The sequence below is a fragment of the Mauremys mutica genome, chromosome 10 (genome assembly GCF_020497125.1).
Source record: "Mauremys mutica isolate MM-2020 ecotype Southern chromosome 10, ASM2049712v1, whole genome shotgun sequence".
NCBI lineage: Eukaryota > Metazoa > Chordata > Testudines > Geoemydidae > Mauremys > Mauremys mutica.
In genome coordinates this window covers 15,503,075-15,530,019 of record NC_059081.1, presented here as the reverse complement: position 1 = coordinate 15,530,019, position 26,945 = coordinate 15,503,075, and the positions used below count along the sequence as shown (strand labels likewise).

The following is a 26,945-nucleotide window of genomic DNA, read 5'->3' as shown; positions in this document are numbered from 1 at the left end:
TAAGGCATTTAATTAAGTTTCTCAGAGGAAACTAGTGAGTTATGCAAAAAAAGATCTGGTGTCATAATAAAATTGGTGATCTGGATTGAAAGTTGGCAAACTAGCAGGTTACATAGGGTCATAATAAATGGAAGCTAACCCTTTTTGAAGGCTGCAAGTGAGTTTTCACAGCGCCAGTTCTATTTAATTTTTATCTAAATGATTCAGAAATGAGAATGAGATGCATGGTGTCCAAATTTGCAGGTGATCACAGAAACACAGGGTCGCAGGCACTGAGGAGAATGCTGCTAAACTGCGAAAGGAATTAAGCACTGTGGAATTTGATGGTAATAAGTTCAAGGTAATAAGTGCTTCTGAAGGGAGAAATGTTAGCAAAAAATACCTTAAATAATGTATTAATGGAAGCTGAGGTGGGGAGAGGCTATGGTAATAGTATGCAGGAGTTTGAAGGTAGAGACTCAGTGTGTGGGATCAGCAGCAAGAAAGGCTAATAAGGTTCCATGGTGTATAAACGGGGATTAGATATAAATCAAGAGAGATAATAGTTCTACTCTGTAAAGCCCTTGTAAGACTACACTTGGAATACTGTGTCCAATACTGGGCTCTGAATTTTAAAAAAGGTTATTCTTGGGAAGGTACACAAGAAGTCAACAAGTCTTATTTGGGGATTAGGAGGTCTGTTTTGTCAGAAAAGGTTTTAAGAGTGGAACATGGTTAGCCTTGAAAAAAGGAAGAGTGAGAGGAGAGTTGATTAGAGTAAGTATTTTAAGGGTTCCTACTGACTGAGACCTGTATAGATTACAAAAGGATGGCATAATGAGAGGTTTCACTCTGAATTTGGTTAAGGATAAGTTTAAGAGGGAGCTGGGGGCGGGTGTCATTTCCTGAAGACAGCAAGTAGGCCGTGGATACTACTGAGAGAAGTGGCTGAAGCAAGTGGTATTGACAAAATTTAAGAGAAGCACAGATCTTTATTTTTGGGGCTGTGGGGGAGTGGTTGATTTCAATGGACTTAGAACCCGCCTGTACTCTTCAAGAGTAATGGTAATGGAAAAGCTCCTATTGTCTTCAACGGGACCAGGATTGCACCCTGAGTGAATTATGGGATGTTTCTGCTGCAAAGCAGATTTCTTTTTTTCTGTGTTGGAGTCAGGGAATATATTGGTGAACCAAAGGGAGAAGGAAGGGTCTGCCACTTGACTGTTGTAATTCTAGACTTTCTGTCCTAAGTCACTGAAAATATTTATCAGCAGAAATATGCAAAGCCAAAATTTGAACCCAACAGAAAAGGGACTTTCAGACAGAGGGGAGTCAGTTTATGTAGGAAGACAAAACCCAGTGCCATAGAGGAGAATTGCTATACTCTACTGGTAGTTTGGCTAATAATGTTACTGTGCATATGTAATATATACTTGATATTCTGGTAGCAATGAGTTCTTTCATATGTTATGCTTCTAAGTTTATCTAAAGCAACGAGTCATCTAGGACATGTAAGATAAATATAATTGGAGATTTGTGTCCTGACAAGCAATAATGACTTTCAGTTAGCAATACCTTTTAATCTCATGTATTAATGGGTCCATTTGCCTAATTACCTTTTTTTTTAAATGAGATTTCTGGAAGTACCAGGTATTTCCATAAATGATGTTTCAGCACAAGAAAATGAGAATTTACTGGTGTTTCCTTTCTGGAAGTAAGGAAGTGGTTACAGGGGTCGACATTTAAAAAAAATATATGTCAGCATTCACTAACATTTAGTAACATCTGAGATGCCACACTCTCCCTTTTTGCTTTAGCATGTGAAGTAACTGCGTGGAATCTCTTGGCAAATGTGGACTTACTAATGGAGGTCACAGTATTCCTAGAAAATGTACCACATGTAGTTCTGTAACCCAGCATTCCATCGCTCATATCTACCAAGATCTGACAGTGCAGGGGTCGGGTGGAGGAGTCTATTTGACTATTCAGATTATTTTTACATATGAATCTTGTGGTTACTCTTAAACAGAAATAATAGTGGAAAAGGTTAATATCATTCTCTTATTCCTGTGACATATTATGGTTAATGGGACTGAGAGACATGATCTCTATTTGAAACTGGCTCATGGCCATAGCAACTTGTATTAAGGTAGGATATTGGGTTTCTTTTCCCTCACCCCTTAGGATGTATGGGAGGTAAGATTTGTTCTAAATTGCTCATTTTCTGTAAATCAGTATTTTTCCAGTCTGAAAAAATCATTTTTTATTAGTCTGTATGAAAGAACATGTAATCACTATACCCCTAATCCTTCGCTATGCATATAGGAAATACTCATTGAATTGGGGTGGCAGTGTGTCCTGGTGGCTAGAGCACTGGACTGGGACTCGAGACCTAGATTCTATTTCCAGCTCTGCCATTGGCCTGCTGAGTGACCTTGGGCAAGTTACTTCACCCCCCTGTGCCTCAGTTTTCCCTGGGGAATATGGAAATAATGATATTTATCTCCTTTGTAAAGTGATGAGCGATGTTCTGATAAAAAGGGCTATGTAAATAAGAAGTAGGTATTATTATTATAGAATTCACTAGGAGTCTGTCTTGTTTTTGAGCTGTAGGATTTGCCTCTAAAATCCCAACAATTTTACAATAATTACATGTAATATATCAGGTTTTTTTTAAAATGTGTAACCTAGTGCTTCTTTGTTTTTCTTTTTAGATGAGCTTACAAATTCATCAGAAACCAGATTGTCTTTAGAAGATCTCTTCAAAAAAGAGTTCATAGTTCATAATCCAGAAGCCAAATGGATTAATGGTATGTGTATATATTAGCAAGCAGTTTGAATACATATAGAAGCATTTTTATGATTAATCGAAACACTGTCATTAGTGAAGCCATGAAAAAGTCATAAACAACCACTGCTTCATTAGAAGTTTTGTTGTGTTTGCACTGTGATACTGATTTTTAATATATACTCTATATAAATATCTGGTAACCTAGATATTGTGTTAATTGTACATATGGAATTTGATCCAGATAACCTCGGTCATATTGCATGGTGTTTTTTAATTGTACCAGCAGTTCCACATCACTTGTGAGAACCTTTATGAATATGCAGGAACTCTTTTGAAATTGAACCTTGTCTGTGGATTCACAACAAAATCAGGCCATTGAAAGAACAGGATTATTCAGATCTGAACTTCAGGGTGTGCAAATGGTTCTGACACATAACATATGGAAACACATTTCAGTTTGAACTTCAACATATTTGTACAGCTCTAGTTATTCTCTGATGCCTGTGCATTGTATTTCAGGTTCTGTTTGTTTAGATGCTTTAGAATTGTGCATAATGTTCTAGAAATAATATAGTGTTAAGACTTGTATCACCTGAAAAAAGCCTTTGTCATCTCATTGAAATCTTTATTATGATTTTTTTTCTTGATCAGATTCAATGTTTTACATTCTTTCTGTTAGCAAGAAATTTTCAAATAACATTTATTTATGTGTCATCATAATTGTGTAGCATTCAAGGTGTTATAATCAGAGGAATAACAATAGGCTTTGTGCAAAATAAAGTATCTGAAGAAGAGTTATGAAAATAGGAAGTCTTGTTATGTGTTTGCAGAGTTTATAAGTTAAGTGTAATCAGAATGGTTTATCCTTCACATTGAAAAGATAGATATTTAAAGATACCAAAGCTGGTTTCCATGAGGGAATCAGTAAGAATTAGAAACACTGATTGCCCAGTAAAAGGGCACTATAGAATTAACCTCAACAACCTTCTCTGGAGATGGAAGTGGAGTTGCATCTCCAAAGTGGAAATTCCTAGTTGTGTTTTGCTTCAGGCAAGGGAGTAGATGGGGAGGGTGGGCTCTTTCATGAAGTGATGCATGCAGTCACTCTCCATCTTTGAGGAACCAACCCTTGGTCCTAGTCTTGCATTTCCCTTGCCCTTCCATTTATGGGAAGGTTGGCCTACACAATAGCACTATCCTGGAGCAACTGTGTTCATGGGAACCCCAGTGCATCTATTCCCTGAATAGTTGCGCAAGACAGAAGAAGGAGCCTTTCTTTGTCTCACCCTCCACCCTGCTTTGCCATGTTTGTCGCAATTCCAATTACCTTACTCTATGATGAAATGAATCTTTTCTATAGAATATTGATTAAGCCCTTCTCCTGTGCATGAAACTGAATAACTCTCTCATTCACGGCAAACACATGGTGTGAGCAGCCTGCACACGAGTGCAGCTAATTAATAAAAATATTTTAGAGTGAAAATTATATTGCATTGAACCAGAGATATAGAGAATACTCAAGGATACAAATACTGCAGCAGTCACAAATAACATAACAGAAACAGTGAAGCCTATCTTCAAAAACTGCTCAAGACACTAGCAAAAATTAGTGGCTTAACGGAGACAGAATATTCTCTACTTCTGCTTGCACAAGTAATTGCACGTGTATGTAAATACACAGTTGATTTTGCATGTGGACTTTGTCCTCCTCTTAAAAAAAAATTGCATTGGTAACAGCACTGGCCTTTAAAATGATTACTTAAGGTAGATAGTTATTTTTTGGGAGTGAACTTTGGTGCAAGTTTAATTGTTAGTACTATTCCCTTACTACTAAACAGATATTTAATTTTACTTGCCTAATTGTCTTACTAAGTCTTAATAAATGTGTACAATGTAGCTCTGATATATGAAATATTAATTTTTTTCCCTAAAACAAAGGATAACATAACTTAATAAAGTAGCATGATTGGTTTTGAGTTCTATTAAATATGTTTATATACAATGCATGCTTGTGTATTGTAATTTTGGGGTCAATCCTGTTTTCCATACTCAAGAATATCTGCCCTAGACTGCAGTGGGGTTTTGCTGAAGGAAAGATGAAAATGATAAATGTTTGCTTAGCATGCAGGCTTCTTTGGGTAGAACTACTGCTTTGACGGTGGGATCCATCTTAAAGAAGCACACTTAATGAAAGGTAGTCTTTAGTATTATCACAAAATGCAGGTATCATGGCTAATCATCTTTTCTCTAATGATATCTTGTAATTTTATAAACTTTTCCGTCTACTGTAAATAGTGTTAGGCACTTTTTAAGAAAGTTTTTTTAAATCCCAGAAATTTGTACAGTAACACAGTGATTCCTCAGCCAAAAAAAAAAAAAGGTTTTTCAAGGTTTTTCTAACATCCCTAAATTAATATCTGCAGTCTCTTTCATGAAGAAGAAGAGTCTGAGTTTGATCACATGAAAGAAGGGGGGTTGGATTTGTTTACTTATTGAGTAGGTTCCTAGGGGCTGTTGTCTAAGAAATGTGGGGATAGTTTCTAGGTTTAATTGATTATTTGTTGTTAGCATATATCAGAAGCACCAATAATTCTTCAGATAAGCTCTTATTTTTCTATATTTTGTTATAATAACTAAAATTAATATAGTTCATATTCAAAACAAGAGAGAGACCTAATTAGCCACTCCTTTTCCTCCTTCTGTTTTTTTTTTTAAACACCGATTTTTAATCCAAGTGCTGTTCTCCTCTTTGCATTTTAACAACCAAATGATGGTTGGATGTACATGGTAAATGAGATATACAGCTGGATGTCATCAGTGTATTGTTGCAGTGAGGCTTTTGTCATCTCCTAGATATTGAAGAGCAAGGTGGGTGGGATAAGTCTGTGTTAGAGGTGAGGGGTGTGGAGGAAGAGGTCCTGAGGTCCTACTGAGGAAAAACGATTGTACACACTATCATGTTGAATAATTTAAGGGCTAGATCATGTGCCTGGATCCATTTTTCATAACATCATTATAATGGTATGGTAGTTAAGATTACATCACAACTTCTGTTTAATGGTTGACATTTCTAAGTCTTCTAAAATCAGCATGCACAATTCCTTTCAAATCTGGTATGCCTCAGAAAGGTCTAGGATAGGGATAGGGTCCCAGATTTGGTGTCATTTGAGCTAGGGGTCATGGAGATTTACGCCCTGGAGAAAAATGTCCATCTTTCAAAAATTTTCTAGGTGGGATTTTTGTGCAGAACTTGAGATCAAAGTATTGATGTGATGCAGGTCAAAATCATCTCAGTCTGTTGAGTTTTACCCAAAGTAGTGCATGGCATCCACTAAATCTTTGGGGGAACCAAATTGACTACGGTATTTAAGAAAATGTACTTTTTTATGGTGCACATGTGCCAATACTAAAAATAGCTAGAGGATTTCCGTTCCCACCATTTTGTATGCTTTAAAGCTCAACTCTTTCTGAAGTACTCTAAAATCCGAATGGTTTCTCTGCAGCACAGGAGCTGGGATGTGGGGCCTTGTTCCTCTGGAGTGTCTTAGCCACGCTCACTGCCTCCGGTGTGTGTGCCAGGATCTGGAAGGCCTTTGTCCATCTACAGGGATTGGACCCCCCACTTCTTATCCCCCTCAGGAGTGAAATGGGAACATACACTTTGGGCTTGTCTGCACTTAAAATGCTACCGCGGCAGTGCTGCAGCTGCACACTTTGGGCTTGTCTGCACTTAAAATGCTACCGCGGCAGTGCTGCAGCTGCTCTGTTATAGTGTTTCAGTGTAGACGCTACCTATGCCAAGGGGAGAGGTTCTCCTATCAGTAGAGGTAATCCACCTCCCTGAAAGGCAATAGCAGAACAATTCTTAACTACATCACTCAGGGCTGTGGATTTTTCACATTGCTGAGCAATGTAACTGGGTTGACCTAATTTTCTAGTGTAGAACTGCTCAGAGATGAATGGAGTGGTTAATATGTCTCACACCATTTGTTTAAGGTTATACTAATCTCCATGGGGTGTTTTCCTTTGGCTGAGGACATCCCATTGAGATGAATGGGCCACTTCACACCTTTCAGAGCCTCCTATGTTGCAGATGGTTGTGTAGAAGAGCCTTTCCCTTCATCCTTCCTCTGTCCTTCCTGTTTAAAGGATGACACTTCCAGGGGCTGGTCTACACTGGGAACTTATGTTGGCATAGCTACATCTGTCAGGAGTGTGAAAGATCCACTACCCTATGCTGAATTAACCCCTGCTGACCTAGCTGCTGTCTGGGAGGGAAGTGGATTACCTGTGCCAATGGGAGAAACCCTCCTGTTCGCATAGGTACTGTCTACACTGAAGCACTGTAATGGTGCAGCTCTGCCGCTGTAGCACTTTAAGTGTAGACATACTGTCACTAGTCCTTGATGTGGTCTTTTGAGCGGTCTCTGCTGTCCCAGCTGGCTTTCTTTAGTTAGTCCCTAGTCAGGACAGTTCTTAGCCCCTGGCCTCTAATAAGGCCTAGCAGTCTGCTTCAGTCTCTTTGGCTTTGATCCTGGAGGCAGCTGCAGGCAGGGGTGTTGCCCCTTCGCTGTCTTGGGCCTTTCTGCCTCCCCTTCCTTCTCTGAGCTCTCGCCATTTATAGAAGACCTTGTTTCCCCCTACTTGTTCCAGCTGTGGGTGCTTGCCTCCATGACTGGCAGTTCTGGCAGCTGCCTGGGGATGTGTCTGCTTGCCTGTAGGCAGGAGTGTTTCCCCTCCCGCTTCCGCCTCTGCTCAGTATGGGTTTGTAGAGCCCATTATACATACCCTAAATGGTCTAAAATCCATATACTTGCATGGCTTTTCTTGAAATGTGCTATGCCTTGTGGGCAGGGGTGAAAGTAACTTAAAGGACTTACTGGTACTCCAGAGTCCTTAGGAGGGGGTGGGCCTCAACTGGAAGAGACGTGGCCTCTATTGGAAGAGGTGGGGCCTTTAAATCCCTGGACACTTTAAATCAGGATTTAAAGGGCCCGGGACTGGAGCTGTGGTAGCAGCAACTGGGAGCCCTGGGCCCTTTAAATCACCCCCGGAGCTACCAGCTGCAGAGGCCCCTGCCTCTGGCGGAGCTTTAAAGGGCCCAGGGTGGTAGCAGCGGCCGAGCCCCTTGCCCTTTAAATCACTGCCCAAACCCCGCCACTGCTACCCCAGGGCTCCGGCAGCCTCCAGGGACGATTTAAAGGGCCGGGGAGGATAGCCACCGTAGTCCCGCCGCCACTACCCTAGGGCTCCGGGGACGATTTAAAGGGCCCAGGGCGATAGCTGTGGCAGGTGCCACGGACCCTTTAAATTGCCACCCGAGCCCTGCTGCCGCTTCCCCAGGGCTCTGGCAGCAATTTAAAGGGCCCGGGGCTCCAGCCGATGCTGGGAGCCCCAGGCTCTTTAAGTTGCCACCAGGGGAAGCCGATCTGCCCCAGTCTGGCACACCGGCTCTTGCTGGTACACCGTACGGGGGCGTACTGGCTTACTTTCACCTCTGCTTGTGGGAATTCAGAGTAGTATTGGTGAACCAAATTTGGGGTCTTTTAAGCCAGGGCTTCCAGAGTTATGAGTCCTAAACAAAATACCTGTTTTTCAAAAAAATTCTAATTTGCGTTTTTTGTTTGGTTGGATTTTTTGTGCCGCAGAGCTACGGATCAAACTGTTGCTGTGATATCAATCAAAATGGTCTCAGATACTTGTCAATTTTTATCCAATGTAGAGCATGGCACCTACTGACTTTTCAGGGACCCAAATTGTAAACGGTATTTAAGAACATGTTCACTTTTTTGCTTGTATGGATGTGCAGTCTGGATGGATTACAGTGTGCATGCACCAGTAAATAATAAACCAAGAGAGGATTTCTGTGCAGTCACTTTTTGCCTGGGTAGTTTGAGGAAATGTGCAGATGCCATTGCCCCTGGTGGAAACCTCTCCATGGACACTTCTAGTCCAAACCTTTGTGCATCTGTATAATAAAAAATGAATAACTCATGTTGCTTTCTACATGTTGTCACTATTATAATATAAAGTGTTTTTATTTTGTGGGGAGGTTTATGGTGAACACAGCGGAATGGTGAGCAGCTGGTCGAGAAGGAGCCCACGGCAGAGGATTTTGTCTCTGTGGGGTGTGGGGAGGCATAGAGGATCAGGGAGCGGGATTTTGCTGGGGAATGAAGACAGGTGGTAGGAAAGATTTAGATTGGTTGTTTGAGAAAACCTGTATTTTAGTAGCCGGGGGTGGGTGAGATAGTGTGTGGGCACTTCCTGATCTCAGGGCATATTAATGTGGTGTTTCCAAAGACATGTAGCATGGAGGCTTGGAACTGACTGCCGAGGTACCTTGTCCACTGAGGGAAAAGAAATGTGTGCACTGCCAGGAGTGCCAGGATGTGGATTCTGGGTGATTCCTGGATAACGAAGTTACAGAAGTTTTGCAGGTCAGCAAGGAGTACACCATGGCACGGGATTGGTGACAACAAGCTGATTTGGGTGGAGATAGGTGGCCTACTTTGGCATCATGTTTTGCCACTGTCTCTCATCTAACTGTAACTTAAGAGGTTGTGATCTACTGGACACTGTGGTGATTCACTTGGGCAGAAATGATCTGGGTCTTTTTCCTGACACACACCTCATACAATGTATAAGAGAAGATTTGGACCAAATCAGAGATTTGTGTCCAGCAGCTGTAATAGTTTTGAGAGCCCTGCGTGGATACAAAATTTGTATCCAAATCTGATCTGCAATCTTCCCTAAAAGAATAGTACATGTGTACATTTTAAGAACCACTTCAGTCTTTTACAACGCCCTTACACTTACTCACAGACAGAGTTCCATCTCACTTTCACTTAACCATCATTTAAAGCATTAGAATTCTCTCTTCTTCAACCTGCTGATAATATCCTTTGTAATAAAAGCCCTTTGTCCTGCTACTGACATAACCCCCACAATTGGAGAAATGATGCATACTGTATCCTGAAGGTACTCATTCACCTCTTCCCTTTCATCACACACATCAGAGGGTGCAAAACATAGATCTCGTATCACAGCTCTGTCACACACAAAGTAATCCACGGATCTCACAAGCACACCTCAACCATGCAGAGCTAACTACTGCTTCCATCATTCAGTACAGCTACACCGGATATTGAGCCAGGGGCGGCTCTATGTATTTTGCTGCCCCAAGTACGGCAGTCAGGCGGCTTTCGGCGGCATGCCTGCGGGAGGTCTGCCGGTCCTGCGCCTTCGGCGTACCCGCCACCAAATTGCTGCCAAAACCATAGGAACGGCGGACCTCCTGCAAGGATGCCGCCGAATCCACGTTACCAGCAGACCTCCCACAGGCAATCTTTTTCCACTGAATATATTTTAAGGCCAGAAGGAACCATCATGATCATCTAATTTGACCTCCTGCATAACACAAGCCAAGCGATTCCTGCATCAAGGCCATAACTTTAGTTGAGGTATTCTCTAGGTAAGTTGTTCTAATGGTTAATTCCACTCACTTTAAAATATCCACCTAATTTCTAGTCTGAACAGATCTTGGTTCAACTTCCAGCCATTTAACAATGCTTTGCCTTTGCTTGCTAAATCAAAGAGCCCTCTACTATCAGAAATTACCTCCTTTTGTTGGTACTTATAGACCTCATTTACAAGATCTAGCCTTAAATCAACAGCAGAATATGTAAATAGACTTTTGAAAAACTATTGATTTGTGTTTAACAAATTAATTTTAGTTTATTTCCTCTTTTGCTTAGTATGAGGATCCTGTGTTTCCAGTGAAAGAATTAAAAACAGTGCAGATGTCTAAAGCAGCATGAGGAATGCTGCTCTCTGTCCTGCTTGCCATGAGATGATTAGCTCTGCCAAACAAAACTCTGAACTACTGTCTTAGCAGATGAGGAGAACAAATAGAAACTAACGTGTTGTATTTTAAATGTATTGTATCTTTTATCTTTTACACAGGTGTTTGCATTTATTTAAAAAGCTTTTCAGTTTACTTTAACATTAGGACTGAGAAAACATGACTTGGATTTCTTTCTTTTCAGCTGAGGTTTATGAACTGGTTTGGCAGAAATTTGCAACAAGGCAATTAAAACCTATCCACTGTCAGCCTACACAACACAGTTGCTTTTTAGTCATGATGCAATAACAATAGCAATAACTAAACACCTATGTATATTCTTCTGCTTCTGTCCTGTTCCATACATGTTGGTTAGTAAATATTCAAGATACATCAATAGAATTCCTGGGAGGGAGTAATGTGCTCATAGCTCACTGTACAGATACTGTAAAATACTTGATGAAATACACCATGATTTCCCCCTAGAATTCACGTGCAATAGTTCAGAACAGAACAAAATATTCATTGTTTTAGTAATGTGAAAGATAGATTTATTCTAAAAACAATTTCATAATACTTTATTAAACAGGTATTTTTAATTGTAAATCCTATGTCCTATGCTGTATTTAAAGCCGTGGTGATAGCGAACTTGGCCATCAGAACAGTCAATGTTATTTGAAAGAGCATGTGGTTCCAAGAAGAACACAAGTTGTCTGGCATAGCTTTGAAGATGCTAAATTAAAGTGCGTCTTCCCTTAGCATTATTGATTTTCAGTTTTTTAATAAAAAGTAAACATTTAAAATGTTTCCAGTGACTGATACAAAGTACTTAAATCTGGCAGCACATCGCCACCGAAGGAGATATTGAATTGAAATGGCAAAGAAATAGCCTGGTTAACTTTTGTTTAAGTAAATGAACTTACAATACAGTGATGCACTATCGTTTGAATTGTATGAATTAATTAAAGCTAAAATAGGGTAGGCCATTAAAGCAATAAAAGGGAGCTTTACGAACGTTACATATTGCTAAATAAATTGTTATATTGACAGATCTCCTGCGTCTGTCTGCATCTACCATGTTGTCTCCTGACTTATACTGTGATTGTAAGTTCTTTGGGGCTATGTTTCTGTTTTGTGTCTGTGGAGTAATTAGTGCAATGGCATCCATGAATAGACAGCCTATGTGCGACCATTATACAAATACTAGATGATGGCAGTAACTGTTACCCTATATATGTAAACTAGTCTCATCAGTGATAAGAGCAACCACTGATCTTTCCATATTACTATAATGCTTGTCCCTCTTATAGTGGAGTGGGGCCATGCCTTCTGATGACTCCGTTTCATGGCTTTGCTTTCCTTCTTTCTGCAAAAATGAGAGTTAGCTCACATTTGTGCAGTCTGAGTAACAAAACTGACTTTTCACATTCCCTTCCTATATGCAACAGGAAGCACTGGCACCTCAGTGTCATTCTCCAGATTATACTGAGAATAGTGCCATTATAATTGTTGTTTTTCTTATTTCAGAACAAAATGTGTAGGAAAAGGCACTTTGATCAGAATGCTAATCTTAGGCAGCTGGGGTATGCAGGCTGTGGCCTGGCATCTTGTGTGGAGACTAAGGCTCTGATTCAGAAAATCTTTTAAGTATGTGCATAAGTGCTTTGCTGATCAGGGAAGGAAAAAGGCATGTGCTCAAACTGAAACTGCTGAAATGGTTTGCTGAATTTGGGTTAGGGTAGGGAAGAAATCTTTCCCTTTCCCACTCCCCTCCCATACCACAGAATAGCCATAGTGCATGTCTGGCAGCTACTGTGCCTCGTCTTGGGGGGAGGGATTTGGGGGTGCATTTCCCTGGTAATCTTTTGCCCCTCCACCCTAACCCAGCTGTGCACATGCAATCTCCACACATCTGTACTCCATGGAAAGGATGAGGAATGCTTGTGTGGGCCTTCTGAATCCTGCTTAGCTCCCTGGCACACTAGAACCGCAACTGTTCATCTCAGTCTGGCCCCTAACACATCTGCAGGGGAGAGGGCAGGATTTAGATAGGATATCAGTGCTTAGATTCCTTGGTGATAGATAGATCTGTCCCCCCCAGCCTGGTTGGCTGCTCTCTTCCTCCTCTAACTGAGCAGAATTAAAATGCACAAATTTGATAAAAGGTTTCTGGAATCCCCATAAGCCTTTTTTGTACTAAAGCTTTATTTTTAGAATAAGGTTTATTACTCTGCTTGCCCAGTATAAAATCCCTTGTATGCCGCAAGTATTGGCAGGCAGAGCCTGTTTGGAAATCATTTCCAAAACAAACTATTTTACACATAAATATTTCCAAGGCAAAGACTTTCCAGACCTTCCTTTTGCTATGTTGTATAATTCCTTTGTGCAGAGATGATGATCGTTATTAGCTCATTCCATCCTCCTAGGTCAGAAATGTTTTCCCTGTGCTTGGGTGAAATCAAGGGAGCAGGTGCCTAATTTTGCCCAACTCACTCTTTGACCTCAAACTCCTGTATTGATCATATATTTTTAAGTCTTCTTTTTTGATCTTTCCTCTGTTTGCTCCACTGGAGAAAAGCTCTCCTTTTCCTGCTAACCTGTGCTAACAATTTCTGGCATAAGGACTTTCCTGTGGTTTTCTAGGTCTTATCCCATGAGAGACAAGAATAGGTCCTATTCTTCCTTCGTGAAACACCATTGAAATGAATGGAGTTATCTCAGGATGAATGTGACCCACTGTCTTTAAACTGTATTTAGGTTGTACTCATGGAATCCTTATTGTGTTTTATACCAAGATCCCTTTTGTTTGTGACTAAAATTCTGTTCCAGCACAGATGAACAAATTATTCACTGCTTTTTTTCATAGATTTGTGTCTGTTTAATCAGCATGCAAAGGAATGCTTTAACTGAGACTGCTTCATCAGTGCTTCTTGATACCTATATAGCGTCTTCAACAGAAGATGATATATTGGCTTCCCATTCAGCTATTACACCGCAGCCATTACACATAGATAGACATGTGCCGTGCCAGCTCAGCGAGCATGCTACAGAAAGCAGTGTAGACTGGGGTTACACAGGTGGCAGCTTGGACTAGTTGCCTGAGTCCAAGTCTGCCTGGCCTTCTTGGGTATGTAGTGAGCTGGCTAGCCTGAGCCGCTGCCCATGCTAACCTACGCACAAGCAGAACTAGCATGTCTGTCTACTCATGATGGAAAACACGCTTCCAGCTGTAGTGTCGACATACCCTAAATGAACCCATCACCCTCCAGTAGCATTGCATTGATAGCTTTGCTATTTAGAGAGATGATCAAACATGCAGTGATTTTTCTCTGCAGGTGATGCAGGGCAGGCTTTTTTTTCACCGGGAAACTCCTCATAAAAGATGAGTTAGGCATTGTGCACAAAGAGCTGTATGATCATTCTTATGTTTGCCTCAGAATTATGAGCACTAAAATGAAATCAGTATGAAAAGCATGGCACGCTCAGAGATTCCACACTGTGAGTGACCCACACTACATTTTCTCATAATCCTGTAAATCCTGGGAAACTGGAGCAATGGCTGAGCCATTTGGCAGTTTTTGCAGCAAAGATTCTTCCAGTACATTTGAGGCAGATATAAGTTTTATCTGTTTCACCATGAGCATATGTAACCCACACATCTTCTGGGTGTGGTGTTCTGTCCCATCTAGTTACACCGAGACCACTTAGAGAGAGAGAGAGAGAGAGAGAGAGAGAGAATGAGTCTGCTCTACAGTCTTAGCTAACAGGCAGTTGGCTTTTAGCTCATGCTGTAGAGGTTCCTGCACTAAGCTCCGGAGGTCTCCCGTTTGATCCTGCCCACTGACAGCTGGGGTCTGTCAGCATTACACGTGTAGGGCTGCTTTCCAGTGGAGACAGGTCAGCATGCAAGAAATCACTGTCCTGCTGAACACTGAAAAGAACAAATACTTCTAAGTTTCCAAAAAAGGTGGATCTGAGCTGGAATTGCTAACTGGACAATTGGGCATACACTTGGCACAAAGTACATTTGTATGCTTTGCACATGTAATTTTTAACATATGCTGTTAAGAGGGCAATGTCTTCGGCTTGCCTGAATGAAATGGAAGTTAAAGTGGCTAGTTTAGAGTGTGGCCATTGTGCACAAATAGGAGCTGAGTCATCTAAAATTTAGATGTATCTAAAATAGTGTCCTGGCCAGGAGTTACGGAGAGCCCTTCCCTGGAGCTTGAGAAGGGAGGAGAACTGGCTGCCTTGCAGGCTGAAGGCAGCAAGCACCCTGGACAGAGCAGTGTTGCAGGTGGAGACCTGGAGAACTAAAGGCAGATCCTGGTGGGCTGCAGGGATCTGCAGGTTGAGGCCCTGAGGCAAGGGCAAAGAGGGTGCTGGGGCTGCAGGGAAGTTTCCCCGGGAAATCTGCTGAGGAGTCTGAGGGGATGCAGTAAGTGATGGCCAACTACAAGGCCACTGGGCTGAGACCTGGAGTAGTGGGCGGGCCCAGTCCCCCTACCCCTCGCCACTGAGGAAGTGGCCAGACAGTGGGCTGCACTGAAGGAAGTGGCTGGACCATTGGACTGTGGTACATTCCCCTGGAAGGGGGAGCACGGAGTGCAACGCAGCCAGAGGGCTGTGTCATAAAGAGGATGCCGCAGTTCTGAGAATGATGTGGGTCCCTGGAGCAGAAGATAGTGCACTGGCTAGCGGAGTTGATCCCAACTCTTTAGGTTTTGCTGCATGCACAACAGTTTTTCTCCTTCCATAAAACTGCCTGGCTATAAGAAGCCACATGACTTGCATGCTTAAACGTGGATCTTTGGTAATTTCTGCTGAGACCAGCTATGTTAAGCCCCACTGCTACATCGATAGTCATGCCAGTATTAATGATCATTAACAAGCATTAAATAGTGCTATGTATTCAGGGCCATTAACTTGTCTCACCATTGTATTTTGCAAATGGCTTCTTAGAGCACATATTTTGAAAAAGCTGTGTCTTTCCTGATACTCTTTCTTCACAAACAAAAGATTGCAATAGGGGTGACCTTTGATGTATAAAGGAAGAAATAGATCACACAAAGGATGTTGACTCTTCTTTTACACTATACATGCCTCCCTTCTTCCCTTTATCATTTCTGCTTCTGGTTACTAATCTTCTCTCTGGCTTTCTTCTTTAACCCATTTCCCTCTTGAACAGTTCTTGCACGGGCTACTTTAACATTTACTTTCTGATGAATCCCTGTCTACCACAGCAATTTATTTCCATTTGCATTCACTTATACAGGGGTTGATCCAACAGTTAATGAGGAATGGGGCAAGGCTCATAGAATGGAAAATAAATTAAGAAAAATAAAGTCATCCTATCCACCTCGTAGAAGATCAAACTACATTTCAGTAGTACAGTCAAAATACGATAAGTTCTCAAGTATTTTTCCATCCCAGTCCTTTTTTAAATTAATGTTCTTATTGATTTTAAATTTATTCTACAACCCGAAGCATTAAGAATTAACAAATTGATCAATACACTTACACTGCTGCCTGGGGGAATATTTTGTAAGTATCAATCATATGATGCATTGTATCTAAAATAGGATGACAAGGATAGTAAAATGGTTTACGCTCTCCAAAAACATCTTTGTGTACATCAGTATAACATCCAAGGGTTAAGTACAGTCACTCTAAACATGAACCTATAGGAGAGTGGACTAGACACCTCAATAAATCTCACTTCTCTGTATTGGTTGACGCAAGGCTCTCTTGAGCGCAGTGAACATACTAAGGCTAGTTTTCTGGTTACCATAGCAATATCCCTGAAAAATGGGGACTTTCATTTTTGTAGAATTAAATTTTTGGCTCAGAAAACAGCCTTTAATATAAACTGTTTAGCTGGATACGCTGCATTATTACTGTTATCCATACTCCTTGGGAAAGTACTATTTAATTTATGGGCAAATCTGTATCCGGTTGGGAGATCTGGATAGTGGAGTAATTTTCACACAAAAGCTTCAGAGGACAAAGAGCTGGCTCCATAGATAAGCACCATTCTCCTCCTCCTGAACCCACCCTCCCAGTACTACCAAGTCCCAAATATCTATAATAAAAGTGGGTATGTCTGTGCATCAAACTTGTCCATACTTGAATTATTACTTGTGTTAAATGTGTTAACTAACAAGATTCTTTATTCTACTACAGTCCCTACACAAATGTTTGTTCCGGTTCACACATTTGTTCCGAGTCATGTTAATATGATTAGCAACAGACATTGGTGTCTGGTTTCCAGGAGAATTTGGAGTAGTGTTAGTTACCACCTGCTGCTAATTAAAGCATGTTAAACCACAACTTAAAATTCAAGTGTAGACTTACCCACATACCCTAAGTGTGTGGGTATGCGTGCGTTTCCTTGCACATGTGTGTATATATAGTGCAGTGCCTCATTTGTTTTCCACCCCAGAGCCAGTGCCGGTCTGTCTCCCACCTTTGATTTCTATTCCCCACCATTCCCCTTTGGGGGGAATATTCCACAACAGGGATATCTTCCTGAGTGTCCTGTCTGCCTCTTCCCATGTTGACTCTTTCTTCCCATTACTGTGTGTGCAGCCAGTGGAAGGAACTAGGGTTCCCCTACTGTATTGCTTGGCACTGCCTATGCATTTTAGTGGGTGATCTGAGTGCTTATCTCTCGTCATCAGCTATTAGTCTGCCCCACAGACCGTCAGGTAGAGTGCTCAACTGTGGATGCTGCTGCACACAGCAGCCCTTTTGGGCTTCCCTCACTTCCCTTCCCTGACATGGAAAGTTTCTTCCTAACCCCAAACGAATGGCTTTTTTCTTAGTCCTTGTGATTGTAACTCTGGGTGTTCTTGTTATCACTGTAAATTCTTGGTATCACTTGTGATTTCTGTAAATGTCCAATCGTTTTATGAATCCTGCTAGTTTTTTCTTCATTTTTTGTTCTAATCTATTAAATGTGTATTCTTGTTTTGTTGTTTTTTCTGCTAAAGTGCCTGAATACCATTTGCCATTCATCCACCCATATCCAATCTATTTAGGTTTCTCTGTAAGGTGTTGGTTTCCTTAGGTGTGTGAAATTCTGTGCTGGTATCCTGTCTGTGTGAAGAGCAGAAGTGTGTTTGCTGCTACCCCCTTTGAGAGGCATAATGTGTTTTCTACTCCTTGCGTGGTCAGATTCCTGGCTAGTGCACAGTGGGCTGGACCTTAAGACACAATGCTCCTCGGAGTTCTTTCAGGGATGGTGCAGCTTGGCCATTCCCCCTTACTTAGGGCTGTGGCTGAAAACCACAATTCAGCAGAAAGTTGGGAATGCATGCACTGTAACAAGAACTAAAAAAGGAACTGATATAAATGTAGTTGATTACATTTTCTGAATGTCTGACTTTAATTGCATTTTTAATTTACTATTGCAAAAGTTGAATGTGGCCCATATACAGACTGTACAAGGCAGTGTAATTGAAATGAACAAAAGCCAACGGATATGTGTGGTTTTCCTATTTGACAAAGTTTTCGTGCAATTTGTGGGAAATATTTGCCAACTAATAGTCATTATAACAACGTGTCTGTGCCAAATAAATAAATATAGATTGATTTCCATCCATTATTGAGACTGTAATATCCTCTCTAGTGAGATAATTAAAATCAGGGCACTTTGTTAAAATAAAACATGGAACTGGGAAGAAAAATTGGGTTTTGGCCTGAATTGAAGCATTGGCCTTCTATGCTGAGTGCACTTGACCTTAATCCTTTATTTTTTATTATTTTCTGTTTTTTTGGTGACCCACAACAGGAAAAATGAATCTTCTTTTTTTTTTTTTATAAATACGTTGAAACTGTGTGTGTTGATGAGCTAAGGCAAAAATCTTATTTGGCTTATATTTTAAAGGGAAAATTTTAAAATGTGTGTTCTGTAATAGCCTACTCTGCAAATACAGGTCACGACGCCCTTCCAGCATTGGGAACATAGGTTGCTAAGTCAAGCCAAAATTTCATTGCTGTTGTTTTGAAGTCAAAAATTTGCCCACGCTGATGATGATTTATAAATTGTAAATTAGAAATAAATATTGTGTGTTTGGTTATAAAATCTGCTGGAAAGACAACCTGATAGTCAAGAACCTTGTGTATGGGATCTGAGAGTCAACACACAGCAGGAAGCTTGATCTCTTTTCCTGTAGGGCATGTATAAGGTAAAAAGAGGGAAGAAATGAGCATTAATTTAGTATAAAATCAAGATCATGAGAGCAAAATTAATCAAGAAACCAAAAGGCATGAAGAGAAGAAATTCTTTAGCTATATACCAATGCCAGGGGCCAGGTAACTAACAAAAGGAATTAGAATTGCTCATTTTATGAGCATAAATTCAATCTAGTTGATATTACTGAAACCTGGTGGGATGATTCATGTGATTGGAATGTTAAAGATCAATGGTTATAGCCTATTTGGGATGGATCAAGTGGGCAAAAAGGGAAGAGGAATGACACTTTATGTCAAAAATGAGATTAGCTGTTTCCAGATTACTGACAACTCAGAAAATGATTGTGAATGCTTATGGATCAGTGTCCCAACAGATAAAGCGCAAGACAGTGGGTATGTCTACACTACGGGATTATTCCGATTTTACAGAAACTGTTTTTTTAAAACAGATTGTATAAAATTGAGTGCACGCGGCCACACTAAGCACATTAATTCGGCGGTGTGCGTACATGTACCGAGGCTAGCGTCGATTTCCGGAGTGTTGCACTGTGGGTAGCTATCCCATAGCTATCCCATAGTTCCCGCAGTCTCCCCCGGCCATTGGAATTCTGGGTTGAGATCCCAATGCATGATGGGGCAAAAACAGTGTCACGGGTGATTCTGGGTAAATGTCGTCACTCAATCCTTCCTCCGTGAAAGCAACGGCAGACAATCATTTCGCGCCCTTTTTCACCTGGATTGCCCTGGCAGACGCCATAGCATGGCAACCATGGAGCCTGTTTTGCCTTTTGTCACTGTCACCGTATGTGTACTGGATACTGCTGACAGAGGCGGTACTGCAGTGCTACACAGCAGCATTCATTTGCCTTTGCAAGGTAGCAGAGACGATTACCATCCCTATTGCACCGTCTGCCATTGTAAATTGGTGATGACGGTTATCAATCATTTTGTACCATCTGCTGCTGTCATGGGTGCTCCTGGCTGGCCTCGCTGGGAATGACTCCCTGGGTCATTCCTTTCTTTATGTTTCGTCTAAAAATAGCCAGTCCTGCCTAGAATATGGGGCAAGTGTACTAGAGAACCAGAGAGCACAGCCGCTCCGTGTCAGAGCCCCAGAGATCCCGCAGAAATGATGAGCTGCATGCCATTCTAGGTGGTGCCCCTGCAACAACCCCACCCGTTGCTTCCCTCCTCCCCAAACCCTCCTGGGCTACCGTGGCAGTGTCCCCCCATTTGTGTGATGAAGTAATAAAGAATGAAGGAATAAGAAAGTGACTTTTAGTGAGATAAAATGAGGGGGAGGCAGCCTCCAGCTGCTATGATAGTCCAGGTAGTACAGAATCTTCTCTTTAGACATGAAAGGGGGGGGGCTGATGGAGCTCAGCCTCCAGTTGCTATGATGAGGACAGTTACCAATTCTTTTGTACCATCTGCCGGGAATGACCGGGAGTCATTCCTATTTTTACCCAGGCGCCCCCGGCCGACCTCACCGAGGCCAGCCCGGAGCATTCACGGGCTGATGATGACGATGGATAGCAGTCATATTGTACCGTCTGCCACCGGGAAGGGGATGCTGGTGTTCAGCGCTGCAGCACCCCGTCTACCAGCAGCATGCAGTAGACATAGGGTGACATTGAAAAAAGGCGAGAAACGATTTTTTTTCCCTTTCGGGGGGGGGGGGAAGGGTTTAAATTGATGACATACACCCTGAAACACCCGGGAAAATGTTTTTGACCCTTCAGGCATTTGGAACTCAGCCAAGAATGCAAATACTTTCGGGGACTGTGGGATAGCTGGAGTCCTCAGTACCCCCTCCCTCCCTCCATGAGCGTCCATTTGATTCTTTGGCTTTCTGTTACACTTCTCACGCAGCACTGTGCTGAATCCCTGCTGTGGCCTCTGTCTATCATAGCCTGGAGATTTTTTTCAAATGCTTTGTCATTTCGTCTTCTGTAACAGAGCTCTGATAGAACAGATTTGTCTCCCCATACAGCGATCAGATCCAATATCTCCCGTACGGTCCATGCTGGAGCTTTTTTTGGATTTGGGACTGCATCGCCACTTGTGCTGATCAGAGCTCCACGCTGGGCAAACAGGAAATGAAATTCAAAAGTTCGCGGGGCTTTTCCTGTCTACCTGACCAGTGCATCCGAGTTCAGATTGCTTTCCAGAGAGGTCACAATGGTGCACTGTGGGATACTGCCCGGAGGCCAATACCGTCAATTAGCAGCCACACTAACCCAAATCCGACATGGCAATACCGATTTCAGAGCTACTCCTCTCGTTGGGGAGGAGTACCGAAATCGGTTTAAAGAGCCCTTTATTTCGATATAAGGGGCCTCATTGTGTGGACGGGTGCAGGGTTAAATCGGTTTAACCCTGCACCCGTCCACACCCGGTTAAATTTAACCCTGCACCCGTCCACACCCGGTTAAATTTAACGCTAAATTTGGTTTAAACGCGTAGTGTAGACCAGGCCAGTGTATTCGTTGGTTTCTGCTACAGACCACCAAATCACACAGGGAACAGGATGACCAGCTGCTTATCGAGCGCATCTCTGTAATTGTAGTAACAGACAAACATACATGATCATGGGGGACTTCAGTTTGATGACATATGCTTGAGGTTTCATGCTTCCAGTGCTAAAACATCCTCAGAATGTCTAAATATTATAAATGACAATTTCCTAACACAAAAAGAATTGAATCCAACATAAGTCAATTCTGTATTAGATCTAAAAAAAAAATTATTTTAGCTTAGGTTCAGGTGATTATGACTTGATAACATTTGTAATGTGTGAAAAGAATTAAGTCCAATAGATTTACTTGAAGGTTTAAAAGGACCAACTTCACAAAGATGAAAACAATTATGAGCCAAATCATCTGGTGGTGAAGAATTTAAACAGAAATTTATGAATGATGATTTGGAATTGTTTAAAAATACTTTAGCAAATGCCCAAAAAGCTACAGTCCCACAAGCAAGAAAGAAGGAAATACTGGTTACAAAATTGACCTGGTTTGGATGGGAAGTGAAGGCAATTATAAAAATAAAATATATATAAATATAACCAATGGAAGAAAGGGGAACACAATGGTAATGAATATAAATGGGAAACTAGGAATTGTAGAAATTTGATAAAGGAAGCAAAATGACCAGGAGAGATCTATGTCCAACAGAGTTAAGAAAAGGAGTTTAAATATATGAAAAACAAAAACAATCCTAACAATTGTATTGGTCCATTACTCAATGGAAATAGTAGAATTATCTGTAATAGTACAGAACAGGCAGAAATATAAATATTTCTGTTCTATATTCGGGGGATGAAAAAAAGGTGATATATTAGTCATATCATATGATGATGACACTCTTTCCATTCCACTAGTATCTCAGGAGGATGTTAAACAGCAGCTACTAAAGTGAGACATTTTAAATTAGCAGGTTTGCATAACCTGCATCCAAGAGTTTTAAAAGAATTGGCGGAGAAGTTTTCTGGACCAATAATGTTGATCTGCAATAAGTCTTGGAATACTGAGGGAGTTCCAGAAGACTGTAAAAAAGCTGATTCACCAATATTTAAAAAAAGTGAAAATGGGATGGCCTGGGTAGTTATAGGCTTATTAGTCTGACAGTGATCTCGAGCAAGGTAATGGCGCATCTGAAATGGGACTTGATTAAAAAAATTATTAAAGGAAAGTAATATAATTAATGCCAATCAACATGGGTCTATGAAAAATAGATCATGTCAAACTAACTTGAGATTGATCTTTGATAAGAAATTATAAGTTTGCTTGACAAAGTAATATTTGGTTGCAGTGTTGTTGTAGTCATGTTGTTTCTCATGGTATAAGAGAGATAAGGTGGGTAAGGTAATAGCAGAGCTCTTCTGGAGCTCAAAAGCTTGTCTCTTTCATTAATGGAAGTTGGTCCAATATAAGGTATTAGCTCACCCACATTGTCTCTCTAAACATAATAGTGTTGATGTAATGTACTTAAACTTCTGTAAAGCATTTTACTTGGTACCACATGGTATTTTGATTTTTTTTTAAAAAGAAAAAAACCTAGAAGGAGATAAAATGAACATGGCACACATTAAATGGATGAAAAGCTGGCTGACTGGTTTCAAAATGTAATTGTAAAGGGGAATCATCGTTGAGCAGGTGTATCTTCACGGGGGTCCCCCAGGGATTGGTTCTTGGCCCTACGCTATTTAACATTTTTGTTAATGACTTAGAAGAAAACATAAAATCACCACTAATAAAGTTTGCAGAATACACCAAAATTGGGGGATTTGTAAATAATAAAAGGCACAGATCACTTAGTAAGTTAGCGCAACCAACCAGTATGCGTTTTGGTATGGCTTAATGTAAATGGATACATCTAGTAATAGGCTGAACTCACATCCTATTTTGACCAGGACAGTCCTTTTTTTAAACTCTGTGAGGGGGGCACAGAGCAGAGGAACATTCAGGCAAGAGCAAATGGGACAAAAAAGTCCTAATACCTGTGACGTTGGCTCGGGTGAGCAGCAACACCCAGTGGCTCAGGCCAAGACCCCCACAGACACTGGGTGTCCAGTTTTCAGTTAGGGAAATATGGTCACTCTACCTAGGAACAGAGACCATAGGCCATATTTACAGGATGGGGGTCTATATGGGGAAGCAGTGACTCTGAAATAGATTGGGGGTCATGATGGATCATCAGCTGAACATAAACTCCCATTGAGATGCTGTGGTAAAATGGGTTAATGCGATCCATGTTTAAGCATCCAAGGGTATCTTGAGTAGGGTTAGGGATGTAATATTATTTCTGTATTTGACACTGGTGCAACTGCTGCTGGAATAATATGTTCAGTTCTTGTCCCCACAATTCAAGACAGATGTTGATAAATTGGAGAGGGTTCAGTGAAGAGCTACAAGAATGATGGAAGGATTAGAAAGCCTGCTTTATAATGACAGACTCAAGGACCTCAATCTATTGAGTTTAAGAGAAGGTCGAGGTGTAATTTGATTAATCTGCGAGTACCTACTTGGAACAAATATTTGATAAAAGTGTCTCCTCAATCTAGCAAAGAAACGTGATCCAATGGCTGGAAGTTGAAGCAAGCGAAATGCAGACTGGCAATAAGGTGCACATTTTAATAGTTAGGGTAATTAATCATTTTCTCAAAGGTTGTAGTGGATACTCCATCATTGGCAATTTTTAAATTAAAATTGGATTTTTTGGAAAAGACGTGTAGTTCAAAAAGAATGATTTTGGAGATGTATGCCTGTGCTATACAGCAGGTCAGACTAGATGACCACAGTGGTCCATTCTGGCCTTGGAATCTATGAAGTACTACGTGGATAGTTGCAATACAAGCTTCTCCGCTTATGTGTTTTAATTCTGTCCTGGAGTAGCTATCTGCAGGGTGAGAGGATAGTTGAGTCTCCATGTCCTTTCAATCCTGGAGTTGTGTGCTGAGACTGTCAAAAAGGGTGTATTTATTCCATGATGATGGTTCTTATGATGTGCATATCTGTTCTCTGGGGACTAGACTGAAACAGCTCATTTCACAAAGGTCATTGAGCAGCAATCAGATACTAACAACTTTCAGGTGCTACCAACCCGAATTGGATTCATATTGGCAACCTCAGCTGGTCATTTATTTGTGTGTGTGTGTGTGTGTGTGTGGTGTGTGTAAAATACAGCTTAATCAAAAGGGAAATGTTTTGTGGGAAATTTTTTATGGGAAAAGACCAACCTGTGTTGTTTTAACTATCATTGTATTTTGACATTTATTTTATATGTTAATATAAAATGTGTATATATACCTGCATATTATATTGTTTCACTATTATCCAAACAAAACATTTAGATATTTTTTAATCAATTTTTTTAGAATTGTCTTTTTTGCAAGACATTTTGAAACTTTGCTTTCTCTTCCATATTAGGACAAAAACACATTTCAAAATGTTGGAATTTCCTGCAGGAAGGAAATTGCATTTTCTGACTGGCTCTAAGGGCACCTTACAGTTGCAGGGCTTTCTACTTCCTTACAAATCTCCTGATCTTTTCAGTCCTACTTCATACATGAAGAGCAACTGCAGAAATGTGAATGTATCTTGGGGCCTTGTTAGGTTCCGGGGAAGCTTGCTCCATGTTCAAGGTTGGAGAGATGTAGGAGCTGAGGTCAGGGAGGAGATGACTCAGACGTGGCAGCTCTGTGTGCAGCTTTACATGGCATAATCTCTTGGGTATTTTTAGCAGTTTGACTTGTTTCCTTTTTCACACACTGCATTGGTTTCTGTCCTTGGATAGATACACACTCGGTCCTCTAATGAGTTAATCTTTGTTTTATGCTTTGACATGACTGTCTTAAGAACCACATAAATGCCATTCTTTGTTTTGTTGTAGTGTTCTCTTATATTCTTCTTCTCGTAATCCTATAGTGATGCCTTGTATATTTTGATTGTTTGGTACTAAAGACAGTTTGAAAGGTTTGGGTCTAGAGTTGGTTCAGAACTTTGCTTCTGAGGCTCACCTCTACTTTTTAATGTTAGCTTGTTCATAACTTGCTGGTATGCCATATTAACTCCAGGATCTATAGACAGTGAAAACTGAAGGGGGTGGTTTGGTTCCAAAACCTTGGTTATGGGATTGGAAATTCTAAGTGTTAACACACCACAGGGATGTTTGACTGCTTGCAGAAGTTGGGTAAACCCAAGGCAGTGTGCCAGCTCTTAGACAGGAATGGTCCTCTAGTCAGGGTAAAGCTATTGAATCTGTTGGCATGGTACCTCGGGGGGCAGGATGATAACTGACTCCAAATGCTGGCACTTAGGTCCTGCAGCAGGCAAGAATTTGATCACACTGCAAAGTTGCTTCAGGGGCTGGTTTATAATGGTTATATATTTTTTGTCTGTTCTCTTTTCCAAAAACTAAGCTGCTCAAATCTTTTTCTCAACATTCAAGCAACGATGCAATCTTCCCATTATTCACTACTTTATTGATTACTATTTTCCCATGTGCACTACTATAATACAACCAATTAATAATATTCTTATTGTGTTTATGGGTCATAGACCTACAGATTTCCTACTGTTGTATTGTGTTTTTAATTGTGATTGAAGTCAGTGCATCATGCATATTGAAAAAGAACTAGAATGTGTTTTCCTCATGCACTGATAGTAGTACATTGAAATGGAAGAGATTAGCCATGTATCATTTAGGACTAAATGTCTTTAGATCTCTGCATAGTTTTCATTTTACGTTTTTTTTTCTAACAATTTATTTTAAAATGTATTTATATTCTATGTGATCTACTTATGGAGACTAGACATGCTTTTCCTCACCCCTGACCAAAGTTATAATCTGAAAACTTGTGTGTGTGTCTGAGAGAGAGAGAGAGAGGGAGGGGGGGGTACTTGGATTCTTTTATGTGAACTACTCTAATTCTCAGCATAACAACAACAAAAAAGAACTGTTAACCCCTGAGAAGATGAAAGGACATGTGATAGAGAGCTTTTTTCCCCCTTCAAGAGAGGACTTTCCAGAGGTGACTGCAGAAAAGTAGTGTTATGCATATCTTGATTTCACCTTGTCATTTTCTGGGTATTTCAGAATACCTCACTGAATCATAGAATCACAGAAAGGGAGGGCTGGAAAGGACCTCAGGAAGTCATCAAGTCCAGCTCCCTGTGCTGTGGCAGGACCAAGTAAACCTAGATCATCCCTGACAGGTCTTTGTCCAGTGACGGGTGTTAGAGGGCTTTCCCTTCACCCTCTCCCCTGGTTCTTGTCACACAGACAGAAAGCAGAAGTCCAAAAGTCTGAAGTGCAGGAAATGCGATGTTTAATTCCAAGCAAGCATGTCCATGGCTCTATGCGCCAACAGAATCTGTTTCCCAGTGTTCCCAGCTCTGACGCCCCAGAGCATTTACCTCGTGTCCCCCTTCCCAGCTCTGATGCTGCAGAGCCTTGCCTGTTGTTCCCATTCTTAGCAGGCCCAAATATACCTGCAGGCATGCCCCTAGTCACACCCCTTACAGCTTATGGCCATGTTCCATTTTGGGGGGGTCGTGAGTCTAGGGTCTTCGTCCCATCTCTTCTGTATCCCATGGGAGGGGTGAGGAGTGAGGTTGTGCTACGCTCAGGGAC

The 26,945-nt window shown here is 41.1% G+C and overlaps 1 protein-coding gene across 2 annotated transcripts in view; it reads left to right on the top strand.

Annotated features, from left to right (window-relative positions):
• DPP10 (dipeptidyl peptidase like 10) overlaps positions 1-26,945 on the top strand; it is a 416,863-nt gene that overhangs the window by 106,790 nt on the left and 283,128 nt on the right. For both annotated transcript variants that reach the window (XM_045032139.1, XM_045032140.1), the window contains exon 3: positions 2,694-2,789. In XM_045032139.1, coding sequence (XP_044888074.1) covers positions 2,694-2,789 — 96 coding nt within the window. The remainder of the gene's footprint in view (positions 1-2,693; positions 2,790-26,945) is intronic.